Source organism: Zalophus californianus, chromosome 16, assembly GCF_009762305.2.
Source record: "Zalophus californianus isolate mZalCal1 chromosome 16, mZalCal1.pri.v2, whole genome shotgun sequence".
Lineage (NCBI taxonomy): Eukaryota > Metazoa > Chordata > Mammalia > Carnivora > Otariidae > Zalophus > Zalophus californianus.
This window is the reverse complement of record NC_045610.1, coordinates 17,509,156-17,532,111: the sequence shown is the minus strand read 5'-3', so window position 1 is coordinate 17,532,111 and position 22,956 is coordinate 17,509,156. Positions and strand designations below refer to the sequence as shown.

The window sequence follows — 22,956 nt, the reverse complement described above, 5'->3', positions numbered from 1 at the left end:
CTTCCAAGTTGGGAGGGGGTTAGGAATAGCATAAGTCTCTAAGGAATTTTGGAAGCAGGTTTTCCAGGACCTTGAGATGGCTAGCTGTTGTTAGGAAAAGGTTATTTATTACGGTCTAATAAAACCTTTGTCATGAGACCCTTCAGATATATATTGGTGGGCCACATGCTTGGGGAATGATTGCCAACATATATCTTGGGTGGGGGATAGAGATAAAGGAAGTTTCCAAAGGAATTTTTATATGTTAAAGAAGACTTACAGGATCTTGGGGATTGGGCTAAGATTGCCTTTTGCCCTTAGCAAAGTATTAACATGGAGGCAGCTGAGCTTCTAGAGGAATGTCACTCTGCCTGTGTCAAGGACTTATCAGTGGGTTGTAAGTAGTAACAAAATTTAATTTTTCTTTTGCCTTTGCTTCCCAAATCAGTATTTCTTTAGTCTTCTTTAACCTCTAGAACATTTCCCTGGTCTTTCTTGTCTTTCATAATATTCTGAAGAATTCAGGTTAGTTGTTTTGCAACTAATTTCCATTTTGACAAAATCATCTCCATGAGATTTTCACAAACTTGTTAGTGTGGAATTCTAGATATCTAAATAGTTTGATAGTTTTTTTTTCTTCTCCCCAAATATTTGACCCAATAATAGTTTTAGAAGAATGTTTTTCAGTGTATTCAAGGAATTTTGAAAAATTTAAATGAAAATCTTTCTCCTTTGCAAAGTTGTAACACTTACAGGTTTTGAGTTAAAAACTTAAAAAATTCCTGCTTCATTCCTACCTTGCATTTAAGTTTCTAGCACTTTGAAGAATCATGCAATTCTGTTTTTTATTTGCATTGTAAAAATTCATATAAACTGCGTTCATTGAAAGAATAAACTAGAAAGTACTGATAAGGAAAATGAAGAAAATAAGTCTATAAATCCTCACACTCACATATAACAGCTATTAACATTTTGATGTCTTCCTTTCCAAACTTGAGGGATGAGAGTGTATGTGTAAGAGAGACATTAAAAGAATTTTGTGGGCCACCTGGGTGGCGCAGTTGGTTAAGAACCTGCATCTGTCTTGGGCTCAGGTCGTGATCCTGGTCAGGCTCCCTGCTCATCAGGGAGTCTGCTTCTCCCTTTCCTTCTGCTCTGCCCGCCTCTTGTGTCCTCTCTCTCTCTCTCTCTCTCTCTCTCTCGATCAATCTCTTCAATCAATCAATCTTAAAAAAATAAAAGAATTTTGTATTGGGTGCCTGGCTGGCTCAGTTGGTAGAGCATTCAACTCTTGATCTTGTGGTTTTAACTTCAGCCCCATGTTGGATATAGAGATTATTTAAAATCTTAAAAAAAAAAAAGAATTTTGTATTACAACACTGTGCTGATCTTTTTAAAGGGAAACAACTGGAAAGAGGCTCATTTTATCAATCCGCATTTAGATTCTTACCAAGTACTGTAAATCTTAATGGTCATACGAATTACTTTCCTGGTTCTCAGAATCTTTGTTTGTGTGGATGGGGAACATTAGAAATGTGAATGCTTGTGGAAAGTTGCAAAAAATATTAAACTGTTGGAACTAAGTTTCATGTAAATGCTGTGGCCTGAAAATGAATTTTTCTTACTCTAATATTTAAGATTTTTTTTTTTAAGATTTTATTTATTTATTTGACAGAGAGAGACACAGCAAGAGAGGAACACAAGCAGGGGGAGTGGGAGAGGGAGAAGCAGGCCTTCCACGGAGCAGGGAGCCCGATGTGGGGCTCGATCCCAGGACCATTCAAAAAATACAAAGTAGACAGTGTAAAGTCTCCCTGTCATTTTTGTGTCAGGCTTTTGAGTCTCTTTCTCAGATGTTGGCCACCAGTACTGTCAGTTTCCAGTCATCTTTCCAGAGAATAGTTTTTGTTTTTGTTTTTAGATTTATTTATTTGACAGAGAGAGACAGCGAGAGAGGGAACACAAGCAGGGGCAGTGGGAGAGGGAGAAGCAGGCGCAGAGCAGGGAGCCCGATGTGGGGCTTGATCCCAGGACCATGACCTGAGCCAAAGGCAGACGCTTAACGACTGAGCCACCCAGGCGCCCCCGCAGAGATAGTTTTTATGTGTACAAGAAAATTTGTATATGTCACAAAATACTTTTGAAATGACCTGAATATTTTAGTCTGATTCCCTTTAATAGTACTAACATTTATATAGTCATACCTTAGAGAATACTGTGGGCTTGGTTCCAGATCACCACAGTGAAGTGAGTATTGCAATAAAATGAGTCAAATGAAATTTTTAGCTTCCATGTGTATATACAAATTATGTTTACACTATATTGTAGTCTGTTAAGTGTGCAATAGTATTATGTCTAAAAAATGTACATACCTTAATTTAAAAATACCTTATTGCTAAAAAATGATAACCATTATTTGAGCTTTCAGTATATTGTAATCCTTTTGCTGGTGGAGGGTCTTGCCTCGATGTTGATCGAGGGTGGCTAACTGATCAGGGTGGTGGTTGCTGAAGGTTGGGGGGCGGTGCTTTGACATTTCCCTAAAATAAGACAACAGTGAAGTTTGCCACATAGATGGACTCTTCCTTTCACAAATGATTTCCCTGTTACATGCTGCTTGATAGCATTGTACTCAGAGTAGAAATTTTTCAGAATTAGAGTCAGTCTTGTCAAACCTTGCTGCTCCTTTATCAGCTGTGTCTGTGGAATATTTTAAATCCTTTGTTGTCATTTCAGCAGTCCTCTCAGCATCAGTAGGAGTAGATTCCATCTCAAGAAATCATTTTCTTTGTTCAGCCATAAAGCAAAGCCTTGAGATGCCTGAGTGGCTCAGCTGGTGAAGCGTCTGCCTTTGGCTTAGGTTATGATCCCAGGGTCCTGGGATTGAGTTCTGCATCGGGCTCCTTGCTCTTTGGGGAGCCTGCTTCTCCCTCTGCCTGCCGCTCCCCCTGCTTGTGCACTCTCTTTCACTATCTCTCTGTTAAAAAATAAATAAATAGGGGCACCTGGGTGGCTTAGTTGGTTGGGCAGCTGCTTTCCACTTAGGTCATGATCCCAGGGTCCTGGGATCAAGCCCTGCAATGGCCTCCCTGCTCAGTGGGGAGTCTGCTTCTCCCTCTGTCTCTCTGCGCCCCCCCCCCCACCGCACACTCATTCTCCTGTGTGCTCTCTCTAATAAATAAATAAAATTTAATAAAGTCTTAAAAGAAAGCAGGTCCTCATCTGTTAAAGTTTTGTTTTTGTTTTTGTTTTTTTTTTAAAGATTTTTATTTATTTGACAGAGAGAGACACAGCGAGAGAGGGAACACAAGCAGGGGGAGTGGGAGAGGGAGAAGCAGGCTTCCCACGGAGCAGGGAGCCCGATGCGGGACTCGATCCCAGGACTCTGGGATCACGACCTGAGCCGAAGGCAGACGCTTAACGACTGAGCCACCCAGGCGCCCCTCATCTGTTAAAGTTTTATCATGTGTTTATAGCAACTTAATTATATCTTCAGGCTCCACTTCTAATTTTAATTCTCTTCCTATTTTCATCACATCTGCCATTACTTCCTCCACCAAAGTCTTGAACCCCCCAGAGTCGTTCAGGAGGATTGGAATCTACTTCCAAACTCCTGTTAGTGTTGATATTTTGACCTCTTCCCATGAATCACAAATATTCTTAATGGCATCTACAATGATGAATCCTTTCCACAAAGTTTTTGATTTACTTTACCTAGATCCATCAGACTAATCACTATCTATGGCGCTTACAGCTTTACAAACTTTTTTTTTTAAAGATTAATATATTTACTTTGGGGAGGGTGAGTGTGCAAGTGGGGGGAAGGGCAGAGGGGGAGAATCTTCAAGTAGACTCCCCACTGAGTGCAGAGCCCGAGGCAGGGCTCAGTCCCAGGAAATCATGAGATCATGACATGAGCCGAAATCAAGAGTCAAATGCTTAACTGATGGAGCCACCCAGGTGTGTCCCTACAAATTGTTTTTTCAAATCATAAGACTTGTATGTCGAAATTACTCTTTGGTCCATGGGCTGCAGAATGGATGTTGTATTAGCAGATGTGAAAACAACATTAATCTCATTGCACGTCTCTGTGTACTTGGGTGACCAGATGCATTGTCAATGAGCAGTGATATTTTGAAAGGAATTTTTTTTTTTTCTGAGCAATTGGTCTCAACAATGGGCTTAAAATACTCAGTAAACCATGTTGTAAACAGATGTGCTGTCATCCAGGCTTTGTTCCATTTATAGACCACAGGCAGAGTAGATTTACCATACTTCTTAAAGGCATTAGGACTTTCAGAACAGTCAGTGAGCATTGGCTTCAGCCTGTAGTTACCAGCTGCATTGGCCCAGGGAAGTGACTTCTCCTCTCTAGCTTTGAAAGTCCTAGAAGGCATCTTCTTCTGATATAAGGCTGCTTAATCAACATTGAAAATCTGTTGTTTTTAGTGTAGCTGCCTTCATTAATTATCTTAGCTAGATCTTCTGAATAACTTGCTGTAGCTTCTACATCAGCACTTGCTGCTTCAACCTTGCGCTTTTATGTATGGAAACAGCTGCTTTCCTTAAACATGAGCCAACTTCTGCTAGCTTAAAACTTTTCTTCTGCAGCTTCCCCAACTCTCTCAGACTTCATACAATTGAAAAGAGTTAGGGCCTTGCTCTGGGTTAGGCTTTGCTTAAGGGAATGTTGTGGCTGGTTTGATTTTCTATCCAAACCACAAAAACTTTCTCTATATCATGTTAGTATCCAGAATATATAAAGAACTTATACAATTCAACACAAAAACACCCCAAATAATCTGATGTAAAAATGGGCAGAGGAACTGAATAGACATTTTTCCAAGGAAGATATACAGATGGCCAATAGACATGTGAAAAGATGCCCAACATTACTCATCATCAGGGAAATGCAAATCAAAACCACAATGAGATATCACCTCATACTTACCAGAATGGCTAGCATCAAAAAGACAAGAAACTGGTGGTCCTGGCTGGCTCAGTCGGTGGAGCATGTGACTCTTGATCTTGGGATTGTGAGTTCGAGCCCCACATTGGGTGTACTTAAAAATATTGGGGGAAAAAAAAAAGACAAATAAGTGTTGGTGAGGATGTGGAGAAAAAGGATCCCTTGTACACTGTTGGTGAAATATAAAACTGCAACTGCTGTGGAAATTCCTCAAAAAATTAAAACTAGAAGTATACTATATGATCCAGTAATTCCACTACTGGGTATTTAGCCAAAGAAAATGAAAACACTAATTTGAAAAGATAATGCATCCCTATGCTTATTGCACCATTATTTACAATAGCCAAGATGTGGAAGCAGTCCAAGTATCTATCGATACATGAATGGATTAAGAAGTTGTGGCATACATATACAATGGTATATTACTAAGCTGTAGAAAAGAATGAGATCTTGTTATTTGCAACATCATAGATGGACCTAGAGGGTATAAGTCAGAGAAAGACAAATAAGTGAAATAAGTGAGAGAAAGACAAATAACATGATTTCACTTGTATGTAGAATATAAAGGTAAATTAATAAACAAGCTGACAAAAAGCAGAAACAAACCCATAAATACAGAGAACAAATTGGCAGTTGCCAGAGGGGAGTGGGTGGTGGAATGGGCAAAATGGGTGAACCAGAGTGGGAGATACAGGCTTCCAATTAGGGAATGAATAAGTCAGAGGGACAGAGGATACAACATAGGAAATAAAGTCAATGGTATTGTAATAGTTTTCTGTGGTGACATAGCTACACTTGTGGTGAGCATAGAATAATGTATAGACTTGGGCGCCTGGGTGGCTCAGTTGGTTAAGCGACTGCCTTCGGCTCAGGTCATGATCCCGGAGTCCCGGGATCGAGTCCCACATCGGGCTCCCGGCTCAGCGGGGAGCCTGCTTCTCCCTCTGACCCTCTCCCTCTCATGCTGTTTCTCTCTCTCTCTCTCTCTCAAATAAATAAATTAAAAAAAATAAAAAAAAAAGAATAATGTATAGACTTGCTGAATTACTATGTTGTACACCTGAAACTAATGTAACATTGTGTGTCAACTATAGTTTAAAAAGAAAAAGGAACAACAAGAACAGTATACCAAAAAGAAAACAAAACCTCAACAACCCCAAAACACCTTTCTTCATATCAGCAATAAAGTTATTTCCCTTTCTTACCATTCATGGGTTCACTGGAGTAACACTTTTAATTCCCTTCAAGAACTTTTCCTTTACATTCATAACTTGGCTTTTTGGCACAAGAGCTCTCGCTCTTAGCCTTTCTTTGCTTTTGACGAGCCTTCCTCATTTAGCTTAATCATTTCTAGCTTTTGATTTTAAAATGAGAGATGTGCAACTTTTTCACTTGAACACTTGGAGGCCATTATAGGTTATTAACCATCACACACAGGTAATCTATGCAAGGATATGTCAGAAATACGTATTTGGGAGACTTGTATTTTTTTTCTTGTGAATCCTTTCTACCTTTCAAAAGTTTTGTTCCCCAAATACATGTATTACTTTTTTTTAATTTTTGAAGAGAGATAAAGTAATATTCTTTTCAAGAAAGTCCTTAATTATACAATCTTATCAGTTACATTTTATCTATGTATTGTTCCAGTTAGACTGTGTAAAGGGACAATTTTTCTTTCTCTAAAGGGATTGAATGTTTGAGTTGGCTGTTTTCTAAGCCTGACTCCTCTGATTAACAGATGTAGGAAAAAGGGCTTTATGGTATTGAAGCAGTTGCTCAAGACCAACAATGTCCTTTTTGTGAAAATCTGAAGGTTCTTAAAAGATGGAATAGCATGACATCACTTCAAGGAGCATTCCTCAAGTAATACTGAATGTGCTGTGATTATCAGTACCCTTCCCCCATCATCTTTCTGTTGCTTTGACTGATGTTATTGTCAGTTATTTGACTTTGTTTTACAAATGTGGAACAGTTACTTAATTTTGAAAATCATAATTTGATCTGAGATTTTAAAATAAATTATATTGGATTTTTTATTCTACTTCCATTGGGCTTTCTTAGGTAAATGTTTCAGGATTGAACAAAATGGTACCGACCATAAAAATTGTTTATGTCTTTTACATTCAAGCCTAAGTAACCTAATAAATGATAAGCTTCTTTGGTCTATTTTTTATGGAACCAGAAACAAGATCTCATTTGCTGTTTATAGGATTGTTAATTTCCTTTTACTGTTCTCTTTTAGTAAGAAGGATATAAGTTACTGTAATGATATTTTTTCCATTTAAAAAATGTAACCTAACAGGCTGTTTTGTTTTTTTTTTAAGAAGATTTCATGTATAGTCTCATAATATCTTTAAGAACTTATAAATATTTATATCTTTTAAACCTGACTTGTAGTTTATCTGATTGTATTAGTCCTGTGTGTTGGGTATTCATGTACCTAATAATCATTTTTAGCATACTGGAGAAATAATAGAGCTTATGATTAGGGTTGCTGTGAAAACTCCTCTGTGCTATTTCTTTTCCTGTATTTATTCATGACAGATTTTTAAAATGGATAAGACTCAAATCCAAGTGCCTTTGTCAGTTTTAACATTGATGACTCTGTTGTAGCAATATTCTGAATGGGTGCAGGGCAACCAAGATTGTGCTAACTTTTATAATAAAGTACCTTATTTTTGGGAATTTGAGGATGTACAGAAAAGCAGTTATGCAATGAATACGATAAACTCTAGCCTAACAGTGTAATGGAGTATTTCAGGGATTCCTAGCATTGGAGTTGTCTTATTTGTGTTCATTTAATTTTTCATTTTTTTTTCTGTCTTCTCACAGCCCAAAGAATGTGTGCAAATGGTGGATATTTTTTCTTTATCTTTTTTTCTGGTTGTGGAAGTTGAACATGTGATTATTATTTGAAAATTTAGAATATAAGGAAAGTATAGACTTGTGAATGTTGTCCATAATACTGACCATAACTACCTAAAAATAATCTATACCACTTGGTTGTATTGCCTTCTTTGTGAAAACTACAGTATATATAATTTTTGTTTTCATTTATTATAAAATCAAGCAGATCCAGAAATTTGGCAAACATAACTTAATGAATTATAAATAAAATTCCTTTATAATCACTACCTAAGACAAGAAATGGAACTTTGCTAGCCATTCTAGATGTTCCTCCTTATGTTTCAGCCCAGTCACAGCCCCTTCTTTTTCCTAAAGTAACTGCTATCCTGACATTTACTACAGTAAAAACTTCTGGGAGTTTCTTTATAGTTTCATCATCTAAGTGTGCATTCCTGTACCCCATTATTGAGTTTTGAGAATTCTTTATAGATTTCAGATACAAATGCTTTTCTAGACATGTGATTTGAAAATAATTTTTTAGCAGCCTTTGGCTTGACTTTATTCTTTTAAAAGTGTCATTTGGAAGAGTAAACGTTTTTAATTTTGGTGAAGGCCACATCAATTTTGCCTTTTTTATGGATTACATTTTGGTGTTATATCTAACCTAAGGTTGCAGTGATTTTCTCCTGCATCGTCTTCTAAATGTTTTATTTAAAGTGTTAACTTTTTACATTGAGATAAATGGACCATTTTGAGTTAATTTTTCTTTAAGGTGTGAGGCAAACTTCATTTTTATGCGTATGGATGTCTAATTTTTATGGTGCCATTTTCAAGAGAGATCTTTTCTCTGTTGTACCTTTGTCAAGAATCAATTGACCGTATTCATGAGGGTCTGTTTCTGAACTTCTGTTTTGTTTCATTGGACTATGTGTCTATCCTTTTATCATTATTACACCATCTTTTTTTTTTAAGATTTTATTTATTTATTTGACAGACAGCGAGAGAGTGAACACAAGCAGGGGGAGTGGGAGAGGGAGAAGCAGGCTTCCCACTGAGCAGGGAGCCTGATGTGGGGCTCAATCCCAGGACCCTGGGATCATGACCTGAGCCGAAGGCAGACGCTTAACGACTGAGCCACCCAGGCGCCCCTACACCATCTTGATTATTGTAGCTTTGTATTAAGTCTTGAAATCTGGTAGTGTGAGTCCCTCAACTCTATTCTGCTTTTTAAAAATTGTTTTGACTAATTTGGTTCTTTACCTTTTCATGTACATTTTAGAATCTGTTGATATCTGCAAAAAAAAAATTCTGTTGAATTTTGCCTGAGATTATATTGAATCTATGAATCAATGAATTTTTGGACCATTTTGGGGAGGAATGACCTCAGCAGTACTGAATCATTTAGTCCATTAACATGGTACATCTCTCCATTTAATTTTTTTTTCCCTTTCTTTTTCTTTTCTTTTTTTAAGTAAGCTCTCTGCCCAGGGTGGGGCTTTAACTCGTGACCCTGAAATCAAGAGTTGCATGCTCTGAGATAGCCAGGCACCCCATTTATTGTTCTTTCTATGTAAATTCTATCCAAATACTTTTAGACATATCTAAATATTTCTTTTTCTTCTTTTACTATTTTGTATATTCCTTGGAATTTTTCATGTACACAGTAATGTCAGCAACTAGAGAGTTTTCTTTCTTTCTATTATGTATTTCTTTTCTTTTTCTTTCCTTTATTGCATGGTTGAACTTCTAGTACGATGTTGAAGGGGAGTGATTAGAATAGACATCCTTACTTAGTTTCTAATCATTAGGGGAAATCTTTTAGTCTTAATCATGAAGATGTTAGCTGTAGGTTTTTGGTAGATACCCTTAGCCAGGTTAATGATGTTCCCTTTTTTTTTTTTTTTAAGATTTTATTTATTTATTGTGAGAGAGAGAGAGAGAGAGAGAGAGCGTGCGCACACGCATGTGCACAGCAGGGGGAGCAGCAGGCAGAGGGAGCAGCAGGCCCCCTGCTGAGCAGGGAGCCCGACGTGGGGCTCGATCCCAGGACCCCGGGATCATCACCAGAGCCGAAGTCAGACGTTTAACTGACTGAGCCACCAAGGCATCCCAATGATGTTCCCTTCTAGTCCTAGTTTTTTTTAATGTTTTTATCATAAATGGATGTTGGATTTGTCAAATCCTTTTCTGCCTCTGTTGATATGATCGTGTGTTTCTTTTTTCTTTAGTCTGTTTAGAATGGTGAATTAAATTCAGGAACTTAGAGCTATTCCTTCTTCCTTTCAGTGTTCTAAGAGTATGTAGTAATATTTCCCCTTTGATTTCTGTTTTTGCTAACTTGTGTCTGTTCTTGTTTTCCTTGGTTAGTTTGGCAGAGGTCTTTCAGTTTTGTTGATTTTTTTTTTTTATTACCCAAAGGAACCATCTCTTGGTTTTATTGATTTTTCTATATTGGCTTTTTGTTTTCTAATTTCATTGATTTCTATTCTTGTTTCTTTAATATTTCCTTTCTTATATTTATTTTTGGGTTTTTAAAAAAAGATTTATTCATTTATTTTAGAGAGGTGGGGAGAGGCAGAGGGAGAGAGAATCTCAAGCAAATTCTGAACTGAGCGCAGAGCCCCACACAGGGCTCACTCTTACCATCCTGAGATCACCACCTGAGCTGAAACCAGGAGTCTGATGCTTAACCAACTGTGCTACCCAGGTGCCCCTATTTTTGGTTTTATTTGCTTTTCTCTTACTGTTTTTTTTTTTTTTTTTAATGTAAGCTCCATGCCCATTGTGGAGCCCAGTGCGGGGCTTGAACTCACAACCCTGAGATCAAGACCTGCGCTGAGATCAAGAGAAAAAAAAAGAGAATTGGATACTTAACTGACTGAGCCATCCAGATGCCCCCTCTAGATTCTTAAGATAGAAGTGTGATTATTTATTTGAAATCTTTTTTTTCTAATATAGATTTAGTGCCTTAAATTTCTTTGTAAGCACTGTATTAGTTGTAGCCTACACGTTTTATGTTGTTTTTTTTATTTTCTTTCAATTTGTATTCTTTTTTTAAATTCTATTTTTAAGTAATCTCTACACTGAATGTGGGGCCCGAACTCACAATCCCAAGACCAAGAGTTGCATGCTCTTTAGACTGAGCCAGCCAGGTGCCCCAAATTTGTATTCTTTTCTGATTTCCCCTGAAACTCATTTATTGACCCATGGATTATGTAGTAGTGTGTTTAATTTCCAAATTTTGTGGGTTTTTTAAAAAGTTATATGTTGGGGGACGCCTGGTTGGCTCAGTGGGTTAAGTGTCTACCTTAGCTCAGGTCATGATCCCAGGGTGCTAGGATCGAGTGCCGCCTTAGGAGCCTGCTTCTCTCTCTACCTGATGCTTCCCCTGCTTGTCCTCTCTTTTACAAATAAATAAATAAAATCTTTTTTTTAAAAAGTTATATATTTGTTACTGACTTTAAATGTAATTACACTATGGTTAGATAATGTATTTTGTATGAATTGAAATTTTTTTATGCTTGTTAAGATTTGTTTTATGTCCCAGAATGCAATCTTTTTTTTTTTTTTTAAAGATTTTATTTATTTATTTCACAGAGAGAGACACAGTGAGAGAGGGAACACAAGCAGAGGGGGTGGGAGAGGGAGAAGCAGGCTTCCTGCTGAACAGGGAGCCCGATGCGGGGCTCAATCCCAGGACCCTGGGACCATGACCTGAGCCAAAGGCAGACGCTTAACAACTGAGCCACCCAGGCGCCCCCAGAATGTAATCTTAGTGTGAATATCATATGTGCTCGTGAAAAGAGTGTATATTCTGTTTTTGTCAAGTAGAGTATTCTAGAAATGTCATTAGGTAAACTTGGTTGATAGTGTTGTTCTATATATTTTCAGATTTTTTCTTTAAATTTCTGAGAGAGGAGTGTTGGAGTCTCCCAGTGTATCAATTTTTGCTTCATGAATTTGAAGCTCTTTTGTCAGGTGAAGAAAAATTTGGGATTTGATGAATGGAATCATAATCATTATATAATGTTCCTTTTCATCCCTTGTGATTTTCTTAGTTCCGAAGTCTATTTTGTCTGATACTAATGTAGCTACTCTAACTTTCTTTTGTTTAGTATTTTGCATTTCTTTTAAAGTAAGTCTGCTAGCAACAGATTGTTTTGGTTTTGTAGCATGTAAGAACCCCCCCTCCATTATTCTTGTAGAAGACTAATGCTAGATAAAGAATTAGGTTCTGGGTTGGTAATTCTTTCCTTTTATAACCTTAAAGATATTATTCCACTTTCTGTGGACTGTTTTTTACACAAAAATCTCTTGTCATTCAAATTTTAGTTTATCTTTTTCTAATATTTTGATTAGGTGTCTAGCCTGATTTTCTTTGAATTTGCCCTGTTTGGGGTTTGTTGAGCTTTTCGAATCTCTAAATTTATGTCTTTTGTCAAATCTGTCAAGTTTTCAGACATTACTAAAAAAATTTTTTTTCTCTACCAATTTATTTTTCCTTTCCTTAATAACACCAGTGGTTTGAAACATAGACAATTTGATACTGTCCAACTAGTCACTCAGGCTCTATTCATTTTTTTCAATCTTTTATCCTCTGTTCTTTAGTTTCATTAATTTCTGTCTTAAAGTTTAGTAACTCTTTCCTCTGTCATCTCTGTTGTGCATTTGAGCCCATGCAATGAGGTTTTTTTTTCTTCCTTTTTTTTTTTTAAGTAAGTTATATGCCTAACGTGGGATTTGAACTCATGACCCCAAGATCGAGAGTTACATGCTGTACAGACTGTGCCAGCCAGGGACCTCTCATTTGTGATACTGTATTTTTCAGTTCTAAATTTTTCATGTGATTTAAAAAACATTATTTGTATTTCTCTGCTAAGAACTTAACATCTTTTCAGTTGTTTCCAGAATGTTAACCATTACCTCATTTGTTATGGTTATAATAACTGCTTTAAAGTCTTTGTGTGGTAATTCCAACATGAGTCATCTCAAAGTAGGCATCTGTTGGTCGTCTCTTCCCTTGATAATTTGTGACATTTACCAGTTTTGTGTGTGTGTGTGTGTATTGTTTTTGCATGTAGAATAATTTTGGATTTTATCTTGGACATTGTGAATATTATGTTGTCATTTCTGAGTTCTATTAATATGCTCTAGAGAATGTTGGTTGTTTTGTTTTAGTAGACACCAACTGGTTTAAATGGGAAGTTCTCTCTCACTTTCTGTGAGTGGTGGTTCCAGTATGAGTTCTATTTCCACAACCTTTGCTGTGCTCTTTGGATTTGCCCTCTGTGTGCCTCTCAATGATAGAATGAGACTTGGCAGTGGTTTATATTATAGATTAGTTGTCTCTAGTGTAGCCTTTGCTATGCTTCTTTGAGTCTACTTTACACAAATGCAAATCAGTCTTTGTTTTGTTGGCTTATACCAAAATAAAAGAATTAGGGATGTCTTTTCCAGCTCTCCTCCATGATTTTCCTCCATTTACTCTTCAGTTTCCAGTGGACTTTTCCCTGGTTCTTCTGATCAGAAAACACGTTTTTCTCTGAGCCTCTAGACCTGTGCATTATACGGTTCCCCATAACTGGGGCTCCCCTTAAGTGAAATAGGGAAAGAAGAGAGGAGTTTAAAAAAATAATGGGAATTCCCCTCATACTTTTTGGACCAATAGTGGCCCTATTTTCCAATTTTTCTGGCCAAAGAGGTGTTTTGTTTTTGTTTTTGTTTTTTTTGTTTGTTTTTTTCTGTTGCTGGGGCAGTGCAGTTCTGTGGCTGAGGAGAGAAAAGAGAAAATAATGGCTTTTCCCCCCACAATCTCTAGATCATAGGATCTCCTTTTACTGGTCCTTTAGATGGAAAGAGGGGATTTCTTTATGGGTTTCCTTGCTGTAATTCAGGCCACTCTTAGGTCAAAGCTTCCAGGAGTTAAAGGAGGAAAAGAGAATCCAAAACTCATGGTCATACCCCTCAAGTTTTAACTTCTCTCCCCAGTAATTTATATTACTTGTTTATGCAATGCTGATATATATCCTTTGGCCATTTATTTATATGTTGGTGAATTAGCTACTTTCTGACTAATTTGAATGATGATCTATATATTTAAGGAATGTTAATCCTTAATTTTGTTTGCTCTGGAAGTTACAGTTTTTGTGTTTGACTCAGTTTTTTTTGACATACAAAATTGTAAAATGCGTAAGTCTTTTGTGAACTTAAAAAAATGTGGATAGCCTTTTGGATGTTCTCCCTAGTCAGAGTATGTATTCTTCTAGTTCTAAAAATGTTCTATTTTATTTTTCTCAAATTTAAAGTACACTGTAGATTTCTTAAAATTATAAAAGCAGTCGCTATAAAAATTCACATAATACAGATGTGTAGGCTAATAAATAATGCTTTTCATGGCTCTACTTTATCACAGAAAATATTAACATTTCAATATGTATCCTTCTATACCTAGTTCAGAAATTTGTACTATATATAGGGATTGCACATGCAAGAGATCATATATATGGTACTTAGGTTTAAAAAAAAAAGATTTTATTTATTTGGCAGAGAGAGAGAGAGAGAAAGAGAGCACAAGCAGGGGGAGCCCCAGGCAGAGGGAGAAGGAGAAGCAGGCTCCCCTCTGAGCAGGGAGCCTGATGCGGGGCTCAATCCCAGTACCCTGGGATCATGACCTCAGCCGAAGGCCAGACGCTTAACCCGACTGAGCCACCCAGGCACTCTTGGTACTTAGATTTTATATATGTGTATATGGTACTTAGATTTAAGCCATTTAATTTTTTTTTTAAGATTTTATTTATTTATTTGACAGAGAGAGACATAGCGAGAGAGGGAACACAAGCAGGGGGAGTGGGAGAGGGAGAAGCAGGCTTCCCGTGGAGCAGGGAGCCCGATGCAGGGCTCGATTCCAGGACCCTGGGATCATGACTTGAGCTGAAGGCAGGCGCTTAACGCCTCAGCCACCCAGGCGCCCCAAGCCATGTAATTTTTTAAAGTTAATTTCATTGAAGTATCATTTACATATGGTTGAAATGCATCCATTTTAAGTGTTCAGTTGTAGTTTTACAGCCCAATTACATAATGTAATACACGATAAAAGTGTATATACTTACATAATTCACTACCTCAATTTATAGAACATTCTGTCACCTCCAGAAGCTCCTTTGGACCCTTTTGTCCCCCATACCCACCCCAAGTATCCATGGATCTATTACTTTAGACTAGTTTTACCTGTTTGAGAATTTAACAGGGAAATCATTAAGTACATACTCTTGTTTCTTCTGGCTTCTTTTGCTGGGTGAGCATAATGCTTTTGATACTCATTTGTGTTCCTGCGTGTATTAGTAGTTTATTCGTTTTTATTGCTGTGAATAGTATTTCATTGTGTGAGTATACCACAATTCTATTACACATTTATTTGTTGATATATGTTTGTATTATTTGCAGTTTTGGACTATATGAATAAAGCTACTGTATGCAAGTTTTTGTGTGCCTTTGTCTTCTTTTCTTTGAATAAATGACAGCTAGTTCAGGAATTGCTCCTTCATATAGTAAATGTTTATTTTTCTTGATAAGCATCTGCTAAACAGTTTTCCAAAACGGTTGTACCATTTTATAGTCCCATGTAATGATTTCCAGTTCCTGACCTTGTGCATTTATCATTTCTTATGTTTTCTATAAGTATCTTTTGTAATCGATTCCTTAAAGTGGTATTTTTGTGTGAAATGATAAGTGCATATATGTTTTTGCTAGATTTTTCTCCATAGGGTTTGTACTGTTTTTTCATTACCGCTATTAATGATGAGTGCCTACATATTTCCCTTCACCCCACCATCAGCATGTGGTGAGTTTTTGCCTTTCTGATAGGTACAAAATGAAATCTTAGTATAGTTTTAATTTGTATTTCTCTTACTTGGTGTGATTTTGAACATATTTTCATATATTTAATGGTTAGATTTAAGCAATTTAATTTTTTTTAAACGTTTTCTTTATTTATTAGAGAGAGAGGGAGAGAGTGAGTGAGAGAGAGAGCACAAGCTGGGGGGGAGGCAGAGGGAGAAGTGGATGTGGGGCTCGATCCCAGGACCCTGAGATCATGACCCCAGCCAAAGGCAGACGCCTAACTGACTGGCCACCCAGGCACCCCTAAGCAATTTAATTTTTTAAAGTTGTTAATTTAAGAATAATTTTTTTTTCTGTGAACTATGCATATCTGCTGTATTTTTTCTTTGCTGTTTTCAGAAACTTTTCAGGTATTAAGGATATCAGATTGTCTTTAACTTTTTACATATTAGGGCTATTAACCCTTTGTAAACATAAGTTTCAAACTTTTTTCCAAGTTTATCTTTTATCTTTTTTTTTTTTAAGATTTTATTTATTTGACAGAGACAGCGAGAGAGGGAACACAAGCAGGAGGAGTGGGAGAGGGAGAAGCAGGCTTCCCACCGAGGAGGGAGCCTGATGCGGGGCTCAATCCCAGGACCCCGGGATCATGACCTGAGCCAAAGGCAGACGCTTAATGACTGAGCCACCCAGGCGCCCCTCTTTTATCTTTTTGTTTGGAGTGTCTTTTTCTATGGTCCCTTGTCCCAATTTTTTTTTTTTTTATACTTTTAAATACATACCAGTCTTTGTCATTGTTGTTTTGGATTTGGATCATAGGAAAGTTTCCTCAATCCCTGATTATGGAGGAACTTACTTCTAGTACTTATATATAATTTCATTTTTTAAAATTGTATTTATTTAAGTAATCTCTTCACCCACCGTGGGACTCAAACTCATGACCCCAAGATCAGGAATCACATATTCTTATCGAGCCAGCCAGACACCCCAGTTTCATTTCTTATGTTTGTATTTCTGACCCATATGTAATTCTGGTGTTAAGTTTGAGGAACAGGTCTCAAATTCATTTTTTCCTCATTTATTTGGGATGTCTCTTAAGCCACTTAGCAGTAATGTTTACATAAGATATGTGATAAGATTATAATTTTTGTATATTTTTTCTGAATGGGTTCTCAATTTTCTCAACATTTATTTCTTCTTCTTTAGTTGTAGGCTGAATTCCAAGACAGACATACACGGGTTTGATTCTGGACTGTCTTTTAGATTATTGATTTCCTTGTCCTGTTTTTAGTATTCTAAATGATACCATAGTTATTTTTTATTATTTTATAAAGTAAATGTTCATTATTTCTTATTTCTCTGATTTTCTGGAGGATGCTATCCCATTCTATGAAATAGGTTATTTTCAGTGTATAGATTAGGAAAATGAGGCTACCCAAGCTCACAGTTTGTAGTGTTGCCAGGATTCATGTTCAGGCAGTGTCATTCCAGAACCCAGGTTCTGAAGCCTCTCAGTTATGACAGCTGTTTTTATAAAATTGAGTAATCAGATATAGAGGAACTGATAACACAACACCAGGGAATTTACCAGTTATCTATAGTATCTACTTATCTAATGATGCAGATTTGATAAAGGCCATATTTTAATGTGAATCAGGTTTATGGGGAAACAGTTATCTGTGTGAAATTTATTACTTTCTCCCATTGTAGTTTTCTTTGGAATGTCTGTATTAGAGTTGATTAAACATTGGCAAATGGTATCTGAAAGGAAAAGAAACGACTTACTGAATTAAATCTTTTGTATATTTTCTTATATTTGAATATCATTAATAGATGGGAATCTTCTTGGTGTTAGAGACATAGTATTGGTACGTCTTAAGTTGCTGTGCAGTTTTGATAGCTTATGTGTTAGCTCTTTGAGGGTGCACTGCATCTGGATTAGGTAAATCTTTAAGTACAGATACAGAAAGACTTCTAAGACATAAGATTTGTTTAATTTTTAAAAGTCTATATGTAGTATATACATATATAGTATGGATATTAAGAATCTGTGTTTTCTTAAAGTACCACAGGTGATTGTGATGATGAGCCAGGTTGAGGAACTAGTAGACCACATTTCCTTCTCAGTGAAAATCTAGACCTGAGATAGTTTTTGTATATGCTGTCAGAAAATGATCTTATACTAATTATTCTTAGCAGCTTTTGCTTTTCCTGACTTTTTTCTTTTCTTATTTCTCTACAATAGTTTATGCCAACGTGGCTTCATTCATACAGATGAACCAAGGATTGGGATAGCAGTATAAAATTAGAATCAGAGAACTGATTGCCCAGCAGGATGCCATCAACTAACCGAGCGGGCAGCCTGAAGGACCCTGAAATTGCAGAGCTCTTTTTCAAAGAAGATCCAGAAAAGCTCTTCACAGATCTCAGAGAAATTGGCCATGGAAGCTTTGGAGCAGTGTATTTTGTAAGTGTTAAAGGCTTAATGTCAGTGACTGGCATTTACTTAATATCTAGCCCCAGCAGGGAAAAAAACAATAATATAAAGAAACATAGGCAATAGTCCGTTTTATAATCACTTGCATACATATATGTGTATAATATGAAAATAGGTAGTTTTATTTATTGAGCTTCTTGGATTATTGAAAAAATGGGAAAGAATTTTGTTTTAACTTACATATGGTTTAACATTTTAGCACAGTGGTTTGAGGAGTCTAATGACTTGTATTACTTTAAAATTAAATATTACAGAATACTGACTTCTGTAAAGTCTCATACACAGTCCATTTTAGTGTTATGAAAATCTAGAATTATTTGACCGAAGGTTATGTACCAAAGTCTTTTCCTCTTGTGTGTATATGTGTGTGTGTTGTGCTAAAAGAACCATCAGATTTGCCATTTTAACCATTTTTAAGTGTACAATTTGTAGTGTTAATTATGCTCACAATGTTGTACAACCATTACCATTATTTCCAAAACTTTTTCATCACCCCAAATAGAAGCTCTGTATTTATTAGCAACAACTCCTCCTTCTCCCTCTACCTAACCTCTAATCTGGTTTTATCTATGAATTTGCCTATTCTAGGTATTTCACACGAATGGAATCATACAATATTTGTACTTTTGTTTATAGCTTATATCTATTAGCATAATGTATAGCATAACATTTTACAGGTCAGCCATGTTGTAGCATGTTTCAGTACTTCATTCCTTTTTATAGCCGAATAATAACCCATTGTATGACTATATCATGGTTTGTTTATCCATTCATTTGTTGATGGACACAAGATCATGTCCACCTTTTGGCTATTGTGAATAAATGCTGTAATGAACATTCGTGTACAAATATCTGTTTGAGTCACTGTTTTCAAATTTGGGTGTGTACCTAGGAGTGAAAATACTAGATCACATGGTAATTTTATGTTTAACTTTTTGAGAAACTGCCAGACTGCACCATAAAGGCTGCACTGTTTGCATTCTCACCAGCAGTTTACCAGAGTTCCAATTACTCCACGTCCTCGCAAATGCCTGTTATTTTTTGTTATTTTGATTATAGCTATCCTACTTGGTGTGAAGTAGTATCTTGATGTTTTGATTTATATTTCCCTATTGACTAATAATGTTGGGCATCTTTTCATGTGCTTATTGGCCATTTGTATATCTTCTCTGGAGAAATGTCTATTCAAATCCTTTGCCCATTTTAAAATTTGGATTGTTTGTCTCCTTGTTGAGTTGTAAGGGTTCTTTATGTATTCTGAATATTAATTCCTTATCAGATAGACGATTCGCAAATATTTTCTCCCATTCTGTAGCTCATCTTTTCACTTTCTTGATGATGTCCTTTGATGTACAGAAGTTTTAAATTTGGATTAAGTCCAGTTGGTCTATTTTTTGTCATTGTTACTTATGCTTTTGGTGTCATGTCTAAGAATCCAGTGTGAAATCCAAGGTCATGAAGATTTACCCTTATGTTTTCTTCTAAGAGTTTTATGGTCTTAGCTCTTATTTATAGGTCATTGATTCATTTTGAGTTAATTTTTGTGTATGTTGTGAGGTAAAGGTCCAACTTCATTCTTTTGTATGTGGAAATCCAGTTGTTCTGGTGCCCTCTATTTTTTTTTTTTTTTAAAGATTTTCTTTATTTGAGAGAGAGAGAATGAGAGAGAGAACACAAGAGGGAAGAGGGTCAGAGGGGAGAAGCAGACTCCCTGCTGAGCAGGGAGCCCGATGTGGGACTCGATCCCGGGACTCCAGGATCATGACCTGAGCCGAAGGCAGTCGCTTAACCAACTGAGCCACCCAGGCGCCCTGTACTACAGTTAAAAAGTGTGTTCTCCCCCCTCATTGTAAATTCAGAATATACAATGCAAACTGGCCTTTCAACTACATGTGCTATCATTCTCATGTTATAAATGAAAATGTTCAAGTTAGGTATTGGGCCAAGTCCTCTAAGTGCTGGTGCTCTCTTTCACACTTTCTGAGGGGAGTTGGCAGAGGGTCTCAGGCCCTCATACCCTTACTCCTAGAATCTGTTAGGTGGATTTCTGATGTACAGGTAAGGAGGTAGGGGTGCTAAAGCATTTACACCCAGACCAGAAGAGAAAAGCACTTGTTAGCATTTAATGAACGCCCTCAAATGTGGCTTCAAGCTACTAGAACGCAGGCGCCCCCGACACCCTTAATCTTCTCCTCTGCTCTTCTACTGAAGAATTTGGCCTTCACGATGACAGGCTGTTTTGGGAGTTTTCCCTTTCCCAAAACTTTGTAGTAGCCCGATCGCACCACATCAATGATAGGAGCAGCTCCAGTCTTGTTTTTGGCAGCATTTACCCGTGTCTGCTCACTGACCAAGGTCCACAGTTTATCAAGGTTGACAGTTGGGCAGAAGCTCTGGTTCCTCTTTAAGTGGTAATGTCTCATACCAACTTTTCCAAAGTATCCTGGGTGATATTTGTCGAAGTTGATCCTGTGGTGATGCATGCCACCAGCATTACCCCGGCCTCCTGGGTGCTTCCGGTGCTTGCCGATGCGGCCGTGGCTGTGGCTCACGTGGCCTCGAAGTTTCCGGGTCTTCCTCAGTCTGGATGGCATGTCAGCAGCTCAGACGGAAAAGCTCTGGTGCCCTCTATTAAAGAGACTATTCTTTCCCCGTTGAATTGTCTTGACATTTTTGTGGAATCAATTGGTCACATTGTATAGGTTTATTTCTGAACTCTCAGTTCTTTTCCATTTGTCTGCGTATCCATCTTTATGCTAGTATCTACAGTTTTGATTACTGTATCTTTGTAGTATAAGATCAGGGATAACTTTATTCTTTTTAAAGAATTGGCTTTTTGGGGCCCCTTGCAATTCCATATGAATTTGAGGATTGGCTTTTCCATTTCTGCTGTTGGAATTTTTTTATGAATTGTTTAAATCTGTAGATCATGCTTGGTAGTATTGGCATCTTAACCAGTATTGTCTTATTATCTGTGAACACAAATGCCCTTCTAAACATTTATTTAGGTCTTCTTTAATTTTGTTCAGCAGTGTTTTATAGTTTTCAGTGTACAAGTGTTTTAATTCATTGCTTAAATTTAGTCATCAGTATGTTGTTATTTTAGATGCTGTTGTAAATGGAATTACTTTAATTCTCTCTTCAGATTATTCATTGCTGGTATATAGAAACAGCTGTTAAATGCCCTTTATCATATTGAGGAAGTTCCTTCTATTTCTAATTTTTTGAGTGTTTCTTTTTCATGAAAGGTTGTTGCACTCTGTTATATACCCTTTTGATATCAGTTAAAATGATCATATGGTTTTTCTCCTTTGTTCTGTTAATGTAGTATACTACACTATTGATTTTGTTACATTGAACCACTCTTGTATTTCTGGGATAAATTCCACTTTGTCATGTTTATAATATAATACGCTGTTGGATTTGGTTTGATAGTACTTTGAGGATTTTTACATCTGTATTCATAAGAGACACTAATTTTCTTGTGATTTTCTTGGTCTGGTGTTGGCCTCAGGCTAATACTGGCCTCATTGAGTTAGGAAGTGTTCTCTTTTATTTTTTGGAAGAGTTGGGGAACAATTGGTGTTAATTCTTTAACTGTTTGGTAGAATTCACAGGGAAGGAATCTGGTTATGGACTTTGTTTTTGATTACTTTTTAAGTACTTACTTGTTAAATGTCTCTTGCTATTTTTTATTTTCTTAAGTTACTTTATTTGTGGGTTCTAGGAATTTGTTTCATCTAGGTTATCTAATTTATTGGTGTACAGTTGTAAATAGTATTCTCATATAACCCTTTTTATTTCTGTAGGTTGGTTGTAATGTTCCCGCTTATTCCTGGTTTTAGTATTTGGCTTTTCTCTCATTACTTTTTTATTGGTATAGCTAAGTCTGTTTTCTCTTGAATTTTAACTATAATTGTAGTTTGAGATTTTCATTAAAAGATGCTTAGTAAACTTTGCTTGTTCATACAAGGGCGTATTATATCACCTTTAACTGAAAAATGAAAAGCATACAGAAACCATTACTTATAATTGTTTTCCCTTCAGATAGCCACTGATAATATTTCATTTACCTCTTCTCAGCCTCTCAGTAATGTACATATATCTAAGATGACTGTTATCTCAATTTAACCAAGACTCCCAGTTTTAGTGATGAAAGTCCCATGTCCTAGAAACCTCATAGTCCAGGGCAAAATGAGATAATTATTTATTCTACATATATCTGTAACATGTAGTGTTTATATACTGTTCAGTTGCCTTTTAATTTTTATTTATTTGTTTATTTTAAAGATTTTATTTATTTGACAGAGAGAGATACAGCGAGAGAGGGAACACAAGCAGGGGGAGCGGGAGAGGGAGAAGCAGGCTTCCTGCAGAGCAGGCAGCCCGACATGGGGCTCGATCCCAGCACCTGGGATCATGTCCTGAGCCAAAGGCATATGCTTAACCACTGAGCCACCCAGGCACCCCTGCCATTTAATTTTTAAAATGAAAATGGTATCATTTGTTATTTAAAATTTTTACAGTGCTGCTTATTTTTCATATTAATAAGTGTACATGTATAACAACTAGTGTATCAGATTTTATATATCCATTCAATATATCATAATTTGCTTTATCATTCCAAATGAGTAGATATTTAGGTTTTTCAACCCTCCTCCCTTTTTTTGCTACAAAAATAATACTGTAATGAACATCATTATATTTTCTCTTAATGAATATGTTTGCTAGTTTGGAGGGAAAAAGAAAAGGAGAATAAAGCAATGTGAATAGCCTAGAAAATAATGAAGAGTATTAAATAGGCGACTATTGAAGGGAGCCTTGG

The 22,956-nt window shown here is 36.6% G+C and overlaps 2 protein-coding genes across 2 annotated transcripts in view; one reads left to right on the top strand and one right to left on the bottom strand.

The window, feature by feature from the left end:
* Window positions 1-22,956, top strand: part of TAOK1 (TAO kinase 1) — a 152,048-nt gene that overhangs the window by 37,847 nt on the left and 91,245 nt on the right. The window contains exon 2 of the mRNA XM_027568207.2: window positions 17,880-18,101. Coding sequence (XP_027424008.1) covers window positions 17,970-18,101 — 132 coding nt within the window. The 5' untranslated portion in view covers window positions 17,880-17,969. The remainder of the gene's footprint in view (window positions 1-17,879; window positions 18,102-22,956) is intronic.
* LOC118356399 (60S ribosomal protein L27a-like) lies at window positions 20,228-20,730 on the bottom strand. The gene has a single exon (XM_035724768.1). It carries the CDS (start codon window positions 20,723-20,725, stop codon window positions 20,279-20,281), a length of 447 nt encoding a protein of 148 aa, XP_035580661.1. The 5' UTR covers window positions 20,726-20,730; the 3' UTR covers window positions 20,228-20,278.

What these genes read in the sequence shown, in the direction of transcription:
- LOC118356399 (XM_035724768.1), bottom strand. Translation starts at nt 20,725, where the DNA reads ATGCCATCCAGACTGAGGAAGACCCGGAAACTTCGAGGCCACGTGAGC.